General features: G+C 35.4%; 1 protein-coding gene across 2 annotated transcripts in view; it reads left to right on the forward strand.

Moving 5' to 3' along the window:
• Trim24 (tripartite motif containing 24) overlaps nt 1-14,710 on the forward strand; it is a 102,363-nt gene that overhangs the window by 49,684 nt on the left and 37,969 nt on the right. For both annotated transcript variants that reach the window (XM_063250557.1, XM_063250560.1), the window contains exons 5-7: nt 8,179-8,295; nt 10,640-10,754; nt 13,560-13,706. In XM_063250557.1, coding sequence (XP_063106627.1) covers nt 8,179-8,295; nt 10,640-10,754; nt 13,560-13,706 — 379 coding nt within the window. The remainder of the gene's footprint in view (nt 1-8,178; nt 8,296-10,639; nt 10,755-13,559; nt 13,707-14,710) is intronic.

Raw genomic sequence — 14,710 nt, forward strand, 5'->3', positions numbered from 1 at the left:
TGCATGCTCAGGAGGGTCATGTAACCATCCAACAGGATAATTAAGGAGGTAGGATTTTTTAAGACATGAAAGATAACCACAGACCTAAAATTCTATATCCAGTGAGCATATTTCTTAAAAATGAGAGTGAATGAAACACATATTCAGACAAAGGGAGTTTTATCTCTGGCAAACCGTTTGGGTAGGAGACAAGTGAAATAAAGAACAACCAAAATACTGGGGGAAAATAGATGACTGTTAGCTTAGGAAACAAAGTACTGTCTTAATATGTGGTATGTTATGTGTGTGTAAGGTTCATGTGTACTCCAGGAAGAAAAGAGGTAGAGATATTGCGTGGTAAAATAAGATGTGCATTTATTTGTAATGTGTACTGTTGTCTCTCAAAGAGCAGTGAAAGTACATATGCCTACCAAGATGAAACATGGGTATGGAACAATCAGTCTTAAAACTACACCAATAAAGGGAGATAAATCAACAAAGAACAGATAGATTAAAGAGAAAAAGGTCTTGGGACCAGGCATTGCCATTCATGCCTATAATTCCAGGACTCAGGAAGGCTGAGGCAGAAGGATCTATTCAAGTTCAAGGCCAGTCTGAACAACATAGCAACATCCTGTCTGGAAAAAACAGAAGAACAACAGCAAAAATGATCTTCGTAGATGTACAAATACATTCATAATTATAATAAATATAAACTAACAAAATGTCCTAAATTATAAGGTACAAGTTTCAGATTAGATATGAAACAAAATAGAAAAATGTGTTATTTGAGGTTTTGTTTTGTTTCTGAGACCATTTCTCACTAGGTGGCTTCAGCTGGCCTTGAACTTCTGGACTCTAGCAGTCCTGCATCAGTCTTTTGAGTAGCTGGGACTACAGGTAGGAGGGTATGCCACTGTGTCTAGCTGCTTGTTTTTTTTTTTTTTTTTTTTTTCCTGTTTGCTTTTTGTGAGAAACTTCTAAATCCCAGCTGTATAAATAGATTAATGGGAAGATATGTGACATATAAAGATTAACCAAGGGCATGCTGATGTGCCAGATAAAATACTTTAAAGGAAGGAACTTTGTAAAAGGCTCAATCTAAAAGATACATTAGTTTAAATTGGTATGTACTATAAGCTTATATTAAAAAAACTCAAATAAATCCATAGTAGGAAATTTCAGTATCCTTAATTGATAAAACAAGTAGACTAAATATTAGTAGCAGATCAGTAAGATTAAAATAGCAAGAACTAGTGAGTGACTTTATGGTGGCAATGGAACTTTATACATAGTAATTTACATTCTTTACAAACATACAAAGAATTTGGAGGGGGAAATTTCAAAAGATTGAAGTCCTGCAAGATAACTGTGTAATCCCTGTGCAATTATTCTAGAAAACAATAGGGAAGAGAAAAATCATGTTGAGAAATAAAGAAACAAGGCTCATAAGAAAATTAAGTGCACTGATGCATGATCCTGGGCTGTTATATCCTGAAGTAGAGAGGTAAAACATACCAAGACATTGAGACAGATGACATAATAGGAATATAGTCTATGGATTCAATGTGATACTGCATCACTGTCATGTCAGTTTACTTAAAGGTAATAAATGTGCTGTAGAGTTAGTAAGAGACACTCATTTTTAGGAATTGCACATTGAATTCCTAAGTGGTTCAGGGCTACGAGGAGGCAAAATTTGAAAAACTTAAATCTGTGTAAAGGTGTATGTGAGGTCTGTACTTTTGCAAATTTCACTTCAAATAATTTCAAAATAGGCAAACAAAATTTAATTACATCAAAGGAGTTCTAACAGTTATTAGAAAAATATTTCCATCAATGGTAGTGAAAATATGTATCAATGAAAGCTTGAGATTTATAACTGATCCCACGATTAAGGGAGCGCCCCCAGCTCAACAATACAGTATGTTTAAATGTATATATTACACAGTATAAGTGTAAAATCCACTAAATACTTATCTCCAGTCAGGAAAGATAGCAGATACAACTCAAAAGTATATTCATAAAAAGCACATAATAAAGAGAGGTGCAGAAAAAAGTCAAAGTAGAAAATTGAGTTGCTAAAAATGGAAATGATCAGATCTCTTTAAGAGAACATATGTCTAGAAAACCATTGTAAAAATGAAAGGAGGCCTGTAATACATAACCTAAAAAACTTTAAAAAGATACAAAGAACACCAATTATTTTAAAGGTATAGTTCTCCCATTGTTAATGGTGGGGCTGAACTCTGATGACTTGTGTAACACGAAGAAAAAGAGAGGGCTGATGACCACTCTATTCTTTAAAAGATTACTCTATCTTTTATGCATAAAGAGAACTAAGGCATTCTTAGAGAAGTCCAAAAGATAGTTTGAGAAAAGTACATGTTATACTTAAGCTGACGGCATTGGGAAGTGGCATTTAGCTTGAGTTGATAGTCTTGGAATGCTTGGAAACAGCACAGAAAATGTGCCTGCATCCTGCAGCTGCAAGGTTGTGGCCTCCCTCCAAGTTATACCCTACTTCATCTGCTGAGCCCTTAGGGTGGCCACGTCTACAGCTTAGATGCAAAGCTCTTCATATATATGTTTACATGAAAAAAGAAAATTGTTACAATTAAAACAGACAAAATAGAATGTAAAATAAGATGGAAAATTAAATTTTCCTTTTAATGTAACTATAATTTTGAACTTTTCTAGTCAAAACTGCAGGTCCACATTACTTCTCTAATTAATATATACATAGTTCATACAAATACAATACTTTTATAGACTTGTCTAGGGGATAGTAAAGGGATGGATTTTAACTTCTTTTATGAAGCTAGCATAGGTTTTATACCAAAAGCTGATAGAAATAGAAATGAAAAATTAAAGGCCAGTATCATCCATTAAATGAACTTAAAATTTTTAAGAGATAGGAATTAAACGTAGCAGAATCATCATTTTTGGACAGTTAATCACAGTCAAATTTGCCTTATTTTAAGAATATAAAATACAGTTTGTTGCCAGGTGTGGTGGCGCCACATGTAATCCCAGAATTCTGAAGGCTGAGGCAAGAGAATTGCCATGAGTTCAAGGCCGGCCTAAACTATAAACTGAGACCCTTGTTAAAAAAAAAAAATACATTTAGTATCCCAAAGTAATCATGCTATGATATTAGAAAAATAAATAAAAATTGCAGGACCATTGCACTAGAAGTAGGAAAACATTCAGCAAACATTAAATACATATTAATGACATGAAATTTTAGCAAACTAGGAATAAAACACCTAATGATCATCTACTAAAGTAACTAGACAACATCATACTCAATGGAATATTGAGAAGTTTTTATGCTAAGATTAAGAACAACATAGGATAACCATGTTGATCATGTCTAAAATTTTTTTAAAGTTTGAGTTCTCTAAGAATTTTAAATATCATTGTAATAGATTATGATTATGTACCAAGGAAATCTAATAGAAGTATTGACTATCCCTTTTTTAAATAACTCTAGTAACTATTTATAATACTGACTTTATTTACACATTTAAATTCATATTATGTAAAATACTTAGAAATGCTGTATCTATTTTATGAAAAAATATAAATAAAACTTTGTGATCTTCTACATTATTGCCTGTCTTTTAAGATCTTTTGCATCATCTGACATAGTTTGCCAAAATAAATTGTCTTCCCTTCCAAGTTGATACGTATTTTTAAGTACTATACAAGCGTTGTTGAGGGTTTATCACATAGTACTTCAGGCTCTGCATCACCCACCCTTCTCAGTTTATTAGGAACACTTACGTTTGTAATATGTTTATGTCCTCTGCAAATAGGCCTGTTTAAAAGTGATCTTTAGTATTTATTTTCAGCAAACTTTCATACTTAGGAATTTACAGAATGGTTAGTAAATCTATAAATACATCTTTTATCACTTTTTGCCAGATAAGCTTTATAAGCCTCTAAAACCTGAATGATGGTCATATATTTCTTAAGCTTCTGAAATAATGTCATTTCCATCAGTAATATCTATACATGCTCATTTTTATGGTTGCTTTTTGGCAATAGCGTCTCACTATATAATTCAGGCTGCCCTTGAACGCACTGGATAGTGCAGGCTGGTCTCAAACTCACGGTGACCTTTCTGCTGGAATTACAGACATGTGAGGTTATGCCTGGTCTAGCACCCTACCCCTTTCTGGAGGGGCCTTTTTTTGTTTTATGTATTTACCATACATTATAGGGCATTTATACCTGTACCTGATGTCTCAATTATTTTTTTAGTCAGTTCTCTCCTCCCTTCAACTTTCCTTTTCTCCCTATTTTTAAAAATTGTCTCCATGTTTCCTTTACCTTCTTTTTAAAAAATTCCTTGTTTCTTCCTTCCTCTTACCATTTGAACATGTTTATCCTGCTTCCCAATGTCTGTCCCCAATTTGCTCCCTATTTACCCTTTTGATTTCTCACACCAGAAAAACAAAGTGGAACTTAAACTTATGTATTTGATATATTTCACTTAACATGTGGTGTCAAGGTATATCCATCCATTTGCTGAAAAATGACTCAAATTTATTCTTCTCAGTGGCACACTTGTACTGCATTGTGTGTGTGTGTGTGTGTGTGTAGCCTCCTAACTTGCTGTGATCCTCCTGAGTGCTGGGATTTCAGGCATGCATCAGTGTGGTTTTAATTTGCATTTCTCCAGTAACCAGTGATGTTTAACCTTTTTTCATATATTTATTTGCTGTTTCTGTTTCTTCATCAGAAGTCTCTGTTCATTTCACATGCCCATTCTTCAATTAGGTCTTTAAATTTTGGGTATTAGATTTTTTTTAAAGTTCCTTATATATTGTAGATGTTATCCCACTTTCTTGACTAATAAATTGAAGGAGAAAACATACACTCTAGCATACATTTGGTATTTTAAAATATTTGTTATAGTCTGTTTAAGTTTTTGATTTTCTGTTATTTTATACAGACTTTTTAAAAAAATTTTATTTAAGGAGAAAAAAAAAAAAAAAACCAGAAAAAGGGTACAAGTTATACAGAATTTCAGAAAAAATAAACAGTAGGAAATCACTAGTTAATTACATATTGTCATCTTAGAAATAGTTGTTGAAGTTACAAAATTAAAGCATATAGAGGGGACTTTCAAACAGTGAGACTGCAGTTTTGTTCAATAATCCAACAAAACTCAGTAATATGGTTATCTATCTTATACACTTAAATATATATGCAGTTATATCTTTTAGAGAACTTTCTTTTCCTTTCTTTTGTACAATGACTATTACACATTTTGGGTTTTATTACTCCCACAGTTCTTATTACTTTTTTTTGAAGAGAGTAAAACCAAATGTGACATAACAGAAGAGAGTCACTCAAATCAAAAGGATGGACACACTACATAATGTAAAAACAAAATACAAGGTGATCAACAATGGTTACCATAATGCCTCTTGTTATCTTAAAAAGAATTGCCTATATCGTCAGTTATAATAAAATTGAACAAAACAGTAAAGAATAAGACCAATAAAACCAAAACATTGGAGACATTAGAGGACTTCAAAAGAAGATAATAGTCAACCAGAATGGGCATCACAATGGATCTTATTGTCTTCATAGTTGTTGCCTAGACTTTCAAACTTGGTACTATCTAGCATAACAGAATAGAGGAAAATCAGTCAAAACAAGATGGTGAGAGCAATACAGAGTTTCAAATCAAGTTAATAGGAAATCAAAGTGGGTTACTAAAATATATCCTGCTATTTTTTATTTATTTTTCCCTTAATTAAAAGGATAAAAATGAAAAAGTAGATAATAAGAAGGAGATTGAGATAAAAAAAGAGGGCATAACAACAAAGCAGTGCAGGTCAAAACATAGCCATTTAAGCAAAATAGTGTTTCACCACAAGATAATCTCGACATAATAGTAGTTACCATAGTGTCTCTTCCCTTAAAATCTTTGGGTATAACTTTGTATACTGTAGCATCAAACATATCAAGACAATGTAAAACCATTCAAGAGAATTGACAGTATTACAGCGTATTTAGAATCAACTAACAGAAAATGAACAATGGTTTCTGTTATAATCTCCTTGTCTATAAAAGTTTTTTGTTTATATTATCACATATAATAAAATCCAATAAGATACAACACGTTAAAACCGATGGAGACAGAAGAACAAAAGCTTGATGGGACTTCAAAACAAGAGGATATTAAATCAGCACTACCTATTTCCAACCTTCTCTGCCTCATTTCTGTTGAGCTTTTTTTCTGTCACTAGTTGTCAGTTTGTTCTCTTCATTTCGCTTTCTGCTCCATTCATTGTGGCCGCTCTGCCACTGTTTCTGGAATCTTGGTATTTTTCATTTTTAGAATATCCTGCAGTAATCTCTGTAGAGTTGAATTGGTGGTTGCAAATTCCCCTAGTTCCTCTTTATCCTGGAAATACCTTGTTTTTCCATCAATTTTTAGGGACAGTTGTGCAGGATATATCAATCTTGGCTGGAGGTTATTTTATCTTTCAAAGCTTGAATTATTTCCCCCCACGCTCTTCATGATTTGATGGTTTGTACCGAGAAGTCTGCTGTAATTCTGATGGGTGTTCCCTTGTAAGTGATGTGTTTCTTGTCTCTGATGGCTTTTAATATTCTGTTCTTATATTGGATTTCTGGAATTTTGATTATTATAATCCTGGGTGTAGCTCTGTTTGGATTGTAGGTGGCTGGGGTCCTGTATGCCTCATACATCTGAGTATCTTTACCTTTTGCTAAATTAGGGAAATTCTCCTGGATTATTTCTGTGAATAACTTTTGTAGTTCATTTGTTTGAGTCCCTACTTCTTCTTTTATGTTCTTAATTCTTAAATTATAGATCATCTTGTCATCTTCTAGTCTTTGTATTGCTGTTTGTTGTCTTGTTATTTTTAAGAAGTTTTTCATTTCATGCTCCTACTTTACAAATCTGTCCTCCAGTTCTGATAATCTATCCTTAGTTTCTTTCAAGCTGTTATGCCAGCTTTCAATAGTTTTTAGTTTCCTTGTAATGTCTTTGAATCTGCTTCACATATTCTATGTTTTCTCTATTTTCTCCATCAAACAATTCTCCCCTTTTTTTCTGTTCTTCCATTCCACCATCTGTTTTTTCTTGGGCGGTGCTTAGCATTTCTCTAACTATTCTACTTATTTCTTGCTTTATTTCATTAAATACTTCATTTTTGAACTGGTCTATGAGGCTCCGGAGATACCGTTTTATATCTATAGGTGCCGTGTCTGATATTGCATGTTTTCTGTCTTCATTCTCTTTTGCTTTTACCTTTCCTGGATCGGTGTTCTCAGGATTGGGGACTGAGGACCCTTTCTTGTTGCTCCCTTTTCCCATACTTTTTGTTCCTTCCATATAAGCGTCTGTAGGAGGCCCAGGTTTTTTTTGTTGTTGTTTTTGTTTTTCTCTCTTGGTCTGTTGCAGTTTGTTTGAATCTGCGGGCTAGGTGTTCCCACCCACTGCAGTGCACTAGGGAGACACAGACCTGGGCAGCCTCTGCTGGCCCGCCCCTCCAGGTAAACCTACTGAATGTTTCACTGCTAGGGTGCACCGCCAGGCACAGGGACCTGATTTGGGCTAGCCTACAGGATCTTAGTCTGCGGCATCACCAGGCCAAGCGCTCCCCACCCCTCCCGCTTGAGAGGGGAATATGCGACTAAAGTCACTGCAGGGCCTGTTCTGGCTAGTCTGCTTGTTCACAGAATGTCCTCCGTTGGAGGCTCCTAGTCTGTGAAAGTGTCCCCATTTCTCTCACTCACCGCAGGTCGATGCAGGGCTCCCTGCCAGTCCCGCTCTCAATGCCGTTTGGGCCAATTCCCGCGCTCAGCTTTCGTGCGCCTCTCTCCCTGCTGTGCGGATTGGGCCGCAGTATCGGCAGCAGGAAATTCAGATCGCGGCTTCCAATGGCACAGGATCCAGCTTCCGCAGTGAGATTTTATCTGTTCCTGTTATAGCATCAGGATTGCATTTCCAGTTGGTTTCTCTCAGCTTACTTTGTTCCTCTGTCAGCAAGGTACATCTCCCCTCTCACAGCACTGCTCCTGGATTCTAAGCTGGTAATCTCAGAGAGCCTCTGTGGCTGCTGTTATTTTTCCACCATGTTCTCCCGGAAGTCGATATGACCATCTTATACAGACTTATGAAACTTTTTTTTTTCTTTCCTTCTTTAGATATCAATTTATTGAAGAAGCTTTTCAGAATCAGAAAGTGATCATAGATACACTAATCACAAAACTGATGGAAAAAACAAAATACATAAAATATACGGGCAATCAGATCCAAAACAGGTAAATTTGCATTTATGGTGTTATCACAAATAATGTTTCTATAATATATGTAATGTGTGTTTGTTTGTGGAAGAGAACATTTTCCTTGAGTCATTGTAAAGGTAAGTAGAGGAGTAGTACGCTATCCAATGACTATACATGGTTGATAAAAATGTGCTAGAAACTTTGGGTTGGAAAGTATGGGTTTTTGTTTGTTTGTTTGTTTGTTTTGAGACAGGGTCTCACTGGGCAGTTCAGTCTGGCCATGTGCTCACTTTATAGCCCAGGCTGGTCTTGAACTTTCAGTGACCCTCTTGCCTCAGCCTCTCGAGTGCTAGGATTACTGGCATGCACCACCACGCCTGGCACTTGGAAAGTATGTTTTTAAGCCATGAAATTTTAAACACGTTATAATAAATAGTAATAGCTAATTTACTTGGTATGTATTGATAATTTATAATTTTCTTGTGTTTTCCAATTTCAAAGAAATGCTAATACTTAAAAAATTCTAATACTTAATTAAACACATTCAACTATTTTTGCTAGTGTTATAAAATAATTAGCATTTGATCTCTGTTCCCCTCAACACTGTAAGCTGTGTGATCTTTTAATTGAAAAGAAGTGGGAATTTTAGGACCAGAGGAGAGTAGAGATTGTTAACCTATTTCACATACCTTTTATTCATTGCCTGATACAGTGCATAATAGTTTGTGGATTTGATCAGCTGTCCAAAGGTGCACGTCTCAGAATTCTTTGATTAGGAAGTAGACCACTATCTTTTGAGGGGAGTGTGGTATCTAACCATTTTCTTATCCCTTTCAGGGCACACGGTGACATTTAATTAGCACCTTAACACATTTAAATCTTATATCCCTGTCTTTTTGTTTGCATGCAGAAGTCACATGCTACTCCCTAAATAGGTCTGGCAATTCTGAATAGAGAGCCAAAGTAAAAGAGGTCTTGCAGGGGTTTTTAATTTTGTATATTGGGGAAGCTGTATCAACCTTTGTGGTTCATCATAATGTTACTCTAAACATTTTGGAACATATTTAGCATTTAGTAATTTGGGATTTTTTAAAGGTAGTTCCCTGTATATTACCAGATTTCCTTAAAAGACATTCTTACATGTGATTTTTACTTTTTATTTATATCTTAGTATTATGTAATTAATGTTCATTGTAAAAGTAATATAAGTTGTATTGACTGGTGGATGGGTCTCATCACTGTGTAGCCCAGGCTGGCCTTGAGCTCCACAGTGATCCTCCAGCCTCAACCTTCTGAATACCGGGATTATAGGGATGAAGTCATTAATATACATTGTATGTATTCATATGTTAATATGAATGTTACTATATACTGTATTGTGTGCTTTTTAGTTTTTGTTACTTTTTTATCAGCTCCCTATCCTTTTAAAAAATATTCTCCTTGTTCTTTTTTTTAAAAAAGCTTTTTCTCTCACATAACTCTGGTTAACCAAATATGATTTCTTCACTATATAGTAATCAGAGTAGTGTATTCTCCCAAATACAGTATTGGTAGGTTTTAAGATTTTTGACTCTGAGTGATGACTGAATGAGTAGACATAATTCAAGGTAGTTGTACCATCTAGTGGCAAAGGTAGGAATTATGAAATAATTTTAAATAAACGATCTATCTTTTTCTTATTCTTCTGTTGTGCATATGATATGAGCTTTGTTCCAGGTTAACTTTTTTCCTCAGCCAGTGCTGCAGACAGTACCCAGAGCCTTCTTTGTATGTGCTAGCCAGGCTTCCTGCCACTCAGCTGCATCCCCAGCCCAAAGTTTAGATCTAGATGTTCATTCTTTTAGCATCATTGTTGAAAAGACTGTTGAACTGACCTGAAAACTGTATCAGTTCACATGCTAAAGATCAGAGTATCATGTGTACTCTTTACTGCCCCTTAATTGCAGTGAATACAGCAAAACTTTTTCCAAAGTTTCTTTTTATCTTTTTTTGAGACAGAGTCTCTCTATTCAATTCAGTCTGGCCTTGAGCTCACTTTGTAACCCAGGCCGGTCTCGAACTTGCTGCGATCCTCCTGCCTCAGACTTACGAGTGCTGGGATTACAAGTGTGAACCACCACACCGTGCCAAATGTTTCTTGTGTATAAATCCCAATTTGGTGCACTGTAGTATTCTGAGAATCACTATAATCTTTCCAACCACACCCCCCCCCTGCCCCCAGTGAATTCATTCCCTTCATGAGTGTCAAGGTTTCTAAAATAAAGATTGGGAAAATTGAAAATATTTTGGTCTAATTTAGCCATTAAAATACCCATATTAAATATTGTACGAAAAACTGTCTCTGGTTTTTAAATGATTTTCTCTTTCATTTATCTTCCAGAATAATTGAAGTAAACCAAAATCAAAAGCAAGTGGAGCAGGATATTAAAGTTGCTATCTTTACATTGATGGTAGAAATAAATAAAAAAGGCAAAGCTTTGCTGCACCAGCTAGAGGTGAGTTACTTCTCGAAGGCAATAGTTCTGTGTTGCTTGAGTCAGTCTAGTATTTTTAATGTGTCTGTGACCTCAGGGTAATAGTCTTTTTCATATAATTATTTCCATTTTTGATGTATCATTTTTTCTCCATTCCTGAGTTTTCCTTTGCCAAGTTCTTCGTATTTATACCTTTATATACTCTGAATGTCTCACACCTCATTGTTTGCTTCACAGCAAAGATGCATAGCTGTGCTTCAAGGTCTGCAAATGTTGAGAGATGAGTCTTTGTAGAGAGTCATTGAAATGACAGTTTTGCATTGCAAAAGGTGTGGAGTTAAGTGAAATTTTCTAGACAGATATACTTAATTACATGTAGTCTTTGAGTACATACAGTTACGTGCCACTTAGTGATGGTTGTGTCAACAGCATAGTATGTGTGTAACAGTGGTCCCTAAGATTGCATTGTGTAGTGGCATCCTAGCCGTCACAGCTTTGGGAAGTTACTGTGGTGTTCACACCGTGGTGAAATTGCCAAATGGCGCATTTCCTAGAATGTGTATCCCACTGTTAAGCAATACATGGTTGTTTATTTAACCTTGTGAAAAATTAGGTAAAATAATGTAGCTCCTGCCCTAAACATTTTATAATCTTAATCTTATAAACAGGATTTATAGAGTAGTATTGAAGACAGTTTAGAACAGTTGTTTCTAACAGCAGGTAAGAAAAATATTACTATCTTCATCAATGTTTTTAGAAACAAGAAGGTCAACACCCAAAACTCATGTTTGACTTTAAATATTATAAGGTTACATGTTATATATTATATGTTAACATTTATAGATATCACTTTGATGATCTTTGGTTATTATTTTAGTATACCAATACGGAAAGAATTCATGGTTGTGAAGCAGCAGTTTTAGATTAATAGGCAAATAAAATTATCTAGGAATTGAAGAATTGAGAAAAATAATGCCTTTCTGAAAGTTCTATGCCTTTTTTAAAATCGTTCCCGTAATTTATAAACAATATAGGAAACAAAGATTATCTCTTCTTTTAGAAAAAGATATTTAGTAAGGAAACATTTTGTGCAGAAGAAATTAGACCCCGTTTACCCCATTTATAGTTAACTATGTTTTTCTTTTTCTTTTTTTTTTTTTGAGACAGTGTATAGTTTGGGCTGTCCTTTAATTCACCACATAGCCCAGGCTGGCCTCAAACTTGTGCAATCCTTTTGTCCCAGCCTCAGAGTGCTGGGATTACAGGTGTTCACTATCAAGTCCAACAACTGCTTTTCAATGTTCTACAGTTTTGTTTTGTTGTTTGTAGCTTTTTTTAAAATACATGTAAAAATTTGAAGTTTTTAAAGCTCTGCTCAACAAATGGGATTTTTGTTTTCTCAAAGATTATTGATTTATACATTACTGTGGCTCTGTTTCCAGAATATTGTAGATCACAATCAAAAGGATAATGAAATAACTATAACCAAACTACTGAACCTTAAAAGTAAATTTGGTCATTGTATTATTTTTAATCAACTTTGACTTATATTTTATTATATTACCTTTTAAATATCTAGATCTCATATCCTTTCCTGGTACAAAATCCTTTTTAAGGCAAGTAAATGTAATCAGTTTTGTTTGCCTACATCCAATTAGTTGTTAATGTAAAAGACTAAGGTACCATGGACCTGTTTTTCAAGCTAAAACCTCTCCCAAAGTCAACAAGTTTCTATTTTCATTAGATTGTTTCTAAAGAACACTTAGAGGAGTTCAAGAAGTCAGAAATTCCTTATTAGGTAAATTGTTTTCTCTCTGAAAATACAGGAAGCCATTGACTTTTAAACAATCCCTTCAGTTGTCTTTCAGGTTAGCTGTCATGAATTCCAAATTTGGACTAGACATGAGCAGATATCTAAGTTTATCCTTTCCTGAGAATATAAGTCCAAGTTGGAGGAGGTGCTTTATTTGTCCAAGCCAGTAGGAAAGCTCCTTTCTCTTTTCTTTTCATTGCCAGGTCAAATAGGGGGTTTTGGTTGCTTTTCTGAGAGTGCATTAACACACTTATTCATTGTATCTGTTGCCTCCTATGATCATTTTTGGGAGAGAGAAATAATAGACTAGGTTGGTTGTTTTTGGATGCACATGAAAAGGATAAGTGTTATCTACCACACTGTATAATTCTGGGTACAAGGTAACACTTAATTAAGACTAGACTCTCTAAAAGGTAAAATCATAGGTGACTAACTCATCGGAGTGATAACTTTACCAGGTCTCTGGACTGTACATCTATTGTATTCATGAATGTTGAGTTTATATTTACTCTATTACGGTTAATCATGCTTTTGTGTCTCCTTCTCACCCCTCCCTGTACTGGGGATTGAACTCTAGGCCTTCATTTCCATCCCCATTTTTAGTGTTAAGTGTACACCTGCATATATTATCCTAGCTGAGCTGGATCTTGGTATCCTCCTTCCTTCCCCTCCCAGAACAGAATGGTGGGATTACAGGAGTGAGCCACCATACCCACTATTTTTGTCCATCTTGTATATGGCAAGATGGATATATAAGAGACTTAAAGCCCAGAATATGTAAAACCAGACTGGAGGCTAAGGGTGGGAAAATTGGGAAGCAACATTGGAAATGCAGGTTTTTGTTGTGAGGGTGAACATGACCACTTGTACTAAGGGAGAAAATGCTAAGAACATTTTCAGTTCCTGTTAATTGAGTCCATTGAAAGGATGGTCTAATTTGTTTACCTGAACATGACCATTGAAATGAACGTTAGGTAGAGAGGCTGATTTTGAAACTTCTGTCTTTTCTTCAGAGCCTTGCAAAGGACCATCGCATGAAACTTATGCAGCAGCAGCAAGAAGTGGCTGGGCTTTCTAAGCAGCTGGAGCACGTTATGCATTTTTCTAAATGGGCAGTTTCCAGTGGCAGCAGCACTGCATTACTATATAGCAAGCGACTGGTAAGATGCAGCATGGTGCTTAATGTTCTTTAAAAAGGTACAAGAAAATGGGAGAGTCATTGGGAGGCCTAAAGTTCAGAAACGAGCCACACACAGTGCTGTGGGCCTGTAGTCTCAACTATTTGGCAGACAGGGGCAAAAGATTGCTTATACTTGGAAATACGAGGCCAGTCTGGGCAATGCAAAACAATACGCACATTAATCTGTTTATGCTTCGATGCTTTGTACATATTGGTTGTATTAATTGATGAGAAATATTTAACTGGCATGTTTTAGGATACCTTCAATTTTAATGTGTTGTCATTTCTGTTACTCTGTCTTTATGGCAGTTGAAGTTAATACAAATAATAAATAAATAATGATAGTAAACATTTATTGCTCACTCATAGGTTCCAGGGTCTAATTCTAAGCATTTTCCATTCGTGAGCTATTGTGGCTATAATCTGAATGCATGGTTACTGCATGTGAGTCACCAGGGGATGTTGGTCTGGCAGGTCTGGCATAGGCCAAGCTGTGTGTTTCCAACACGAGCCCTGATGCTAATGTTCCTAGTCATGGAGACAATTAGATTTTTAATAAAGTGAAGCCAAGCAAGAATTTTTAAGAATGTTTATACATCTTGGCTTCTGGTGGTTAAGTATCTTCTTGGTTCTTGCTACAAAAACACAGAGCAGAGATGTACCCTAAAGTGTTAGGACATTCAAATCAGTTTTCTGTCACTGAGTCTAGTTTTTATGAGTAAAGTAACAAAGTGTCTATATCAGTTAAAATAAGGAAATGTTCTGTATTTTTGTGTGTGGGCTGGGGTGTACAGGGGTATTTTCTTTGGTGAAGTCCCCAAGGAAAAGAAAGCACTTGGAGCAGATATCAGAAACATCTACAACAGAAAGCATCTTTATTGTCTGGTTTGTATGTATTGGTTATTATCAAGGTTTATTGTCATAACCATATGGCACATGTACAGTTGTCTGTGCTAAGTCATGTGTGTACTCCATTATGGGCCT

Source organism: Cavia porcellus, unplaced genomic scaffold, assembly GCF_034190915.1.
Source record: "Cavia porcellus strain 051 isolate PalLab524CR breed Dunkin Hartley unplaced genomic scaffold, mCavPor4.1 scaffold_6, whole genome shotgun sequence".
NCBI lineage: Eukaryota > Metazoa > Chordata > Mammalia > Rodentia > Caviidae > Cavia > Cavia porcellus.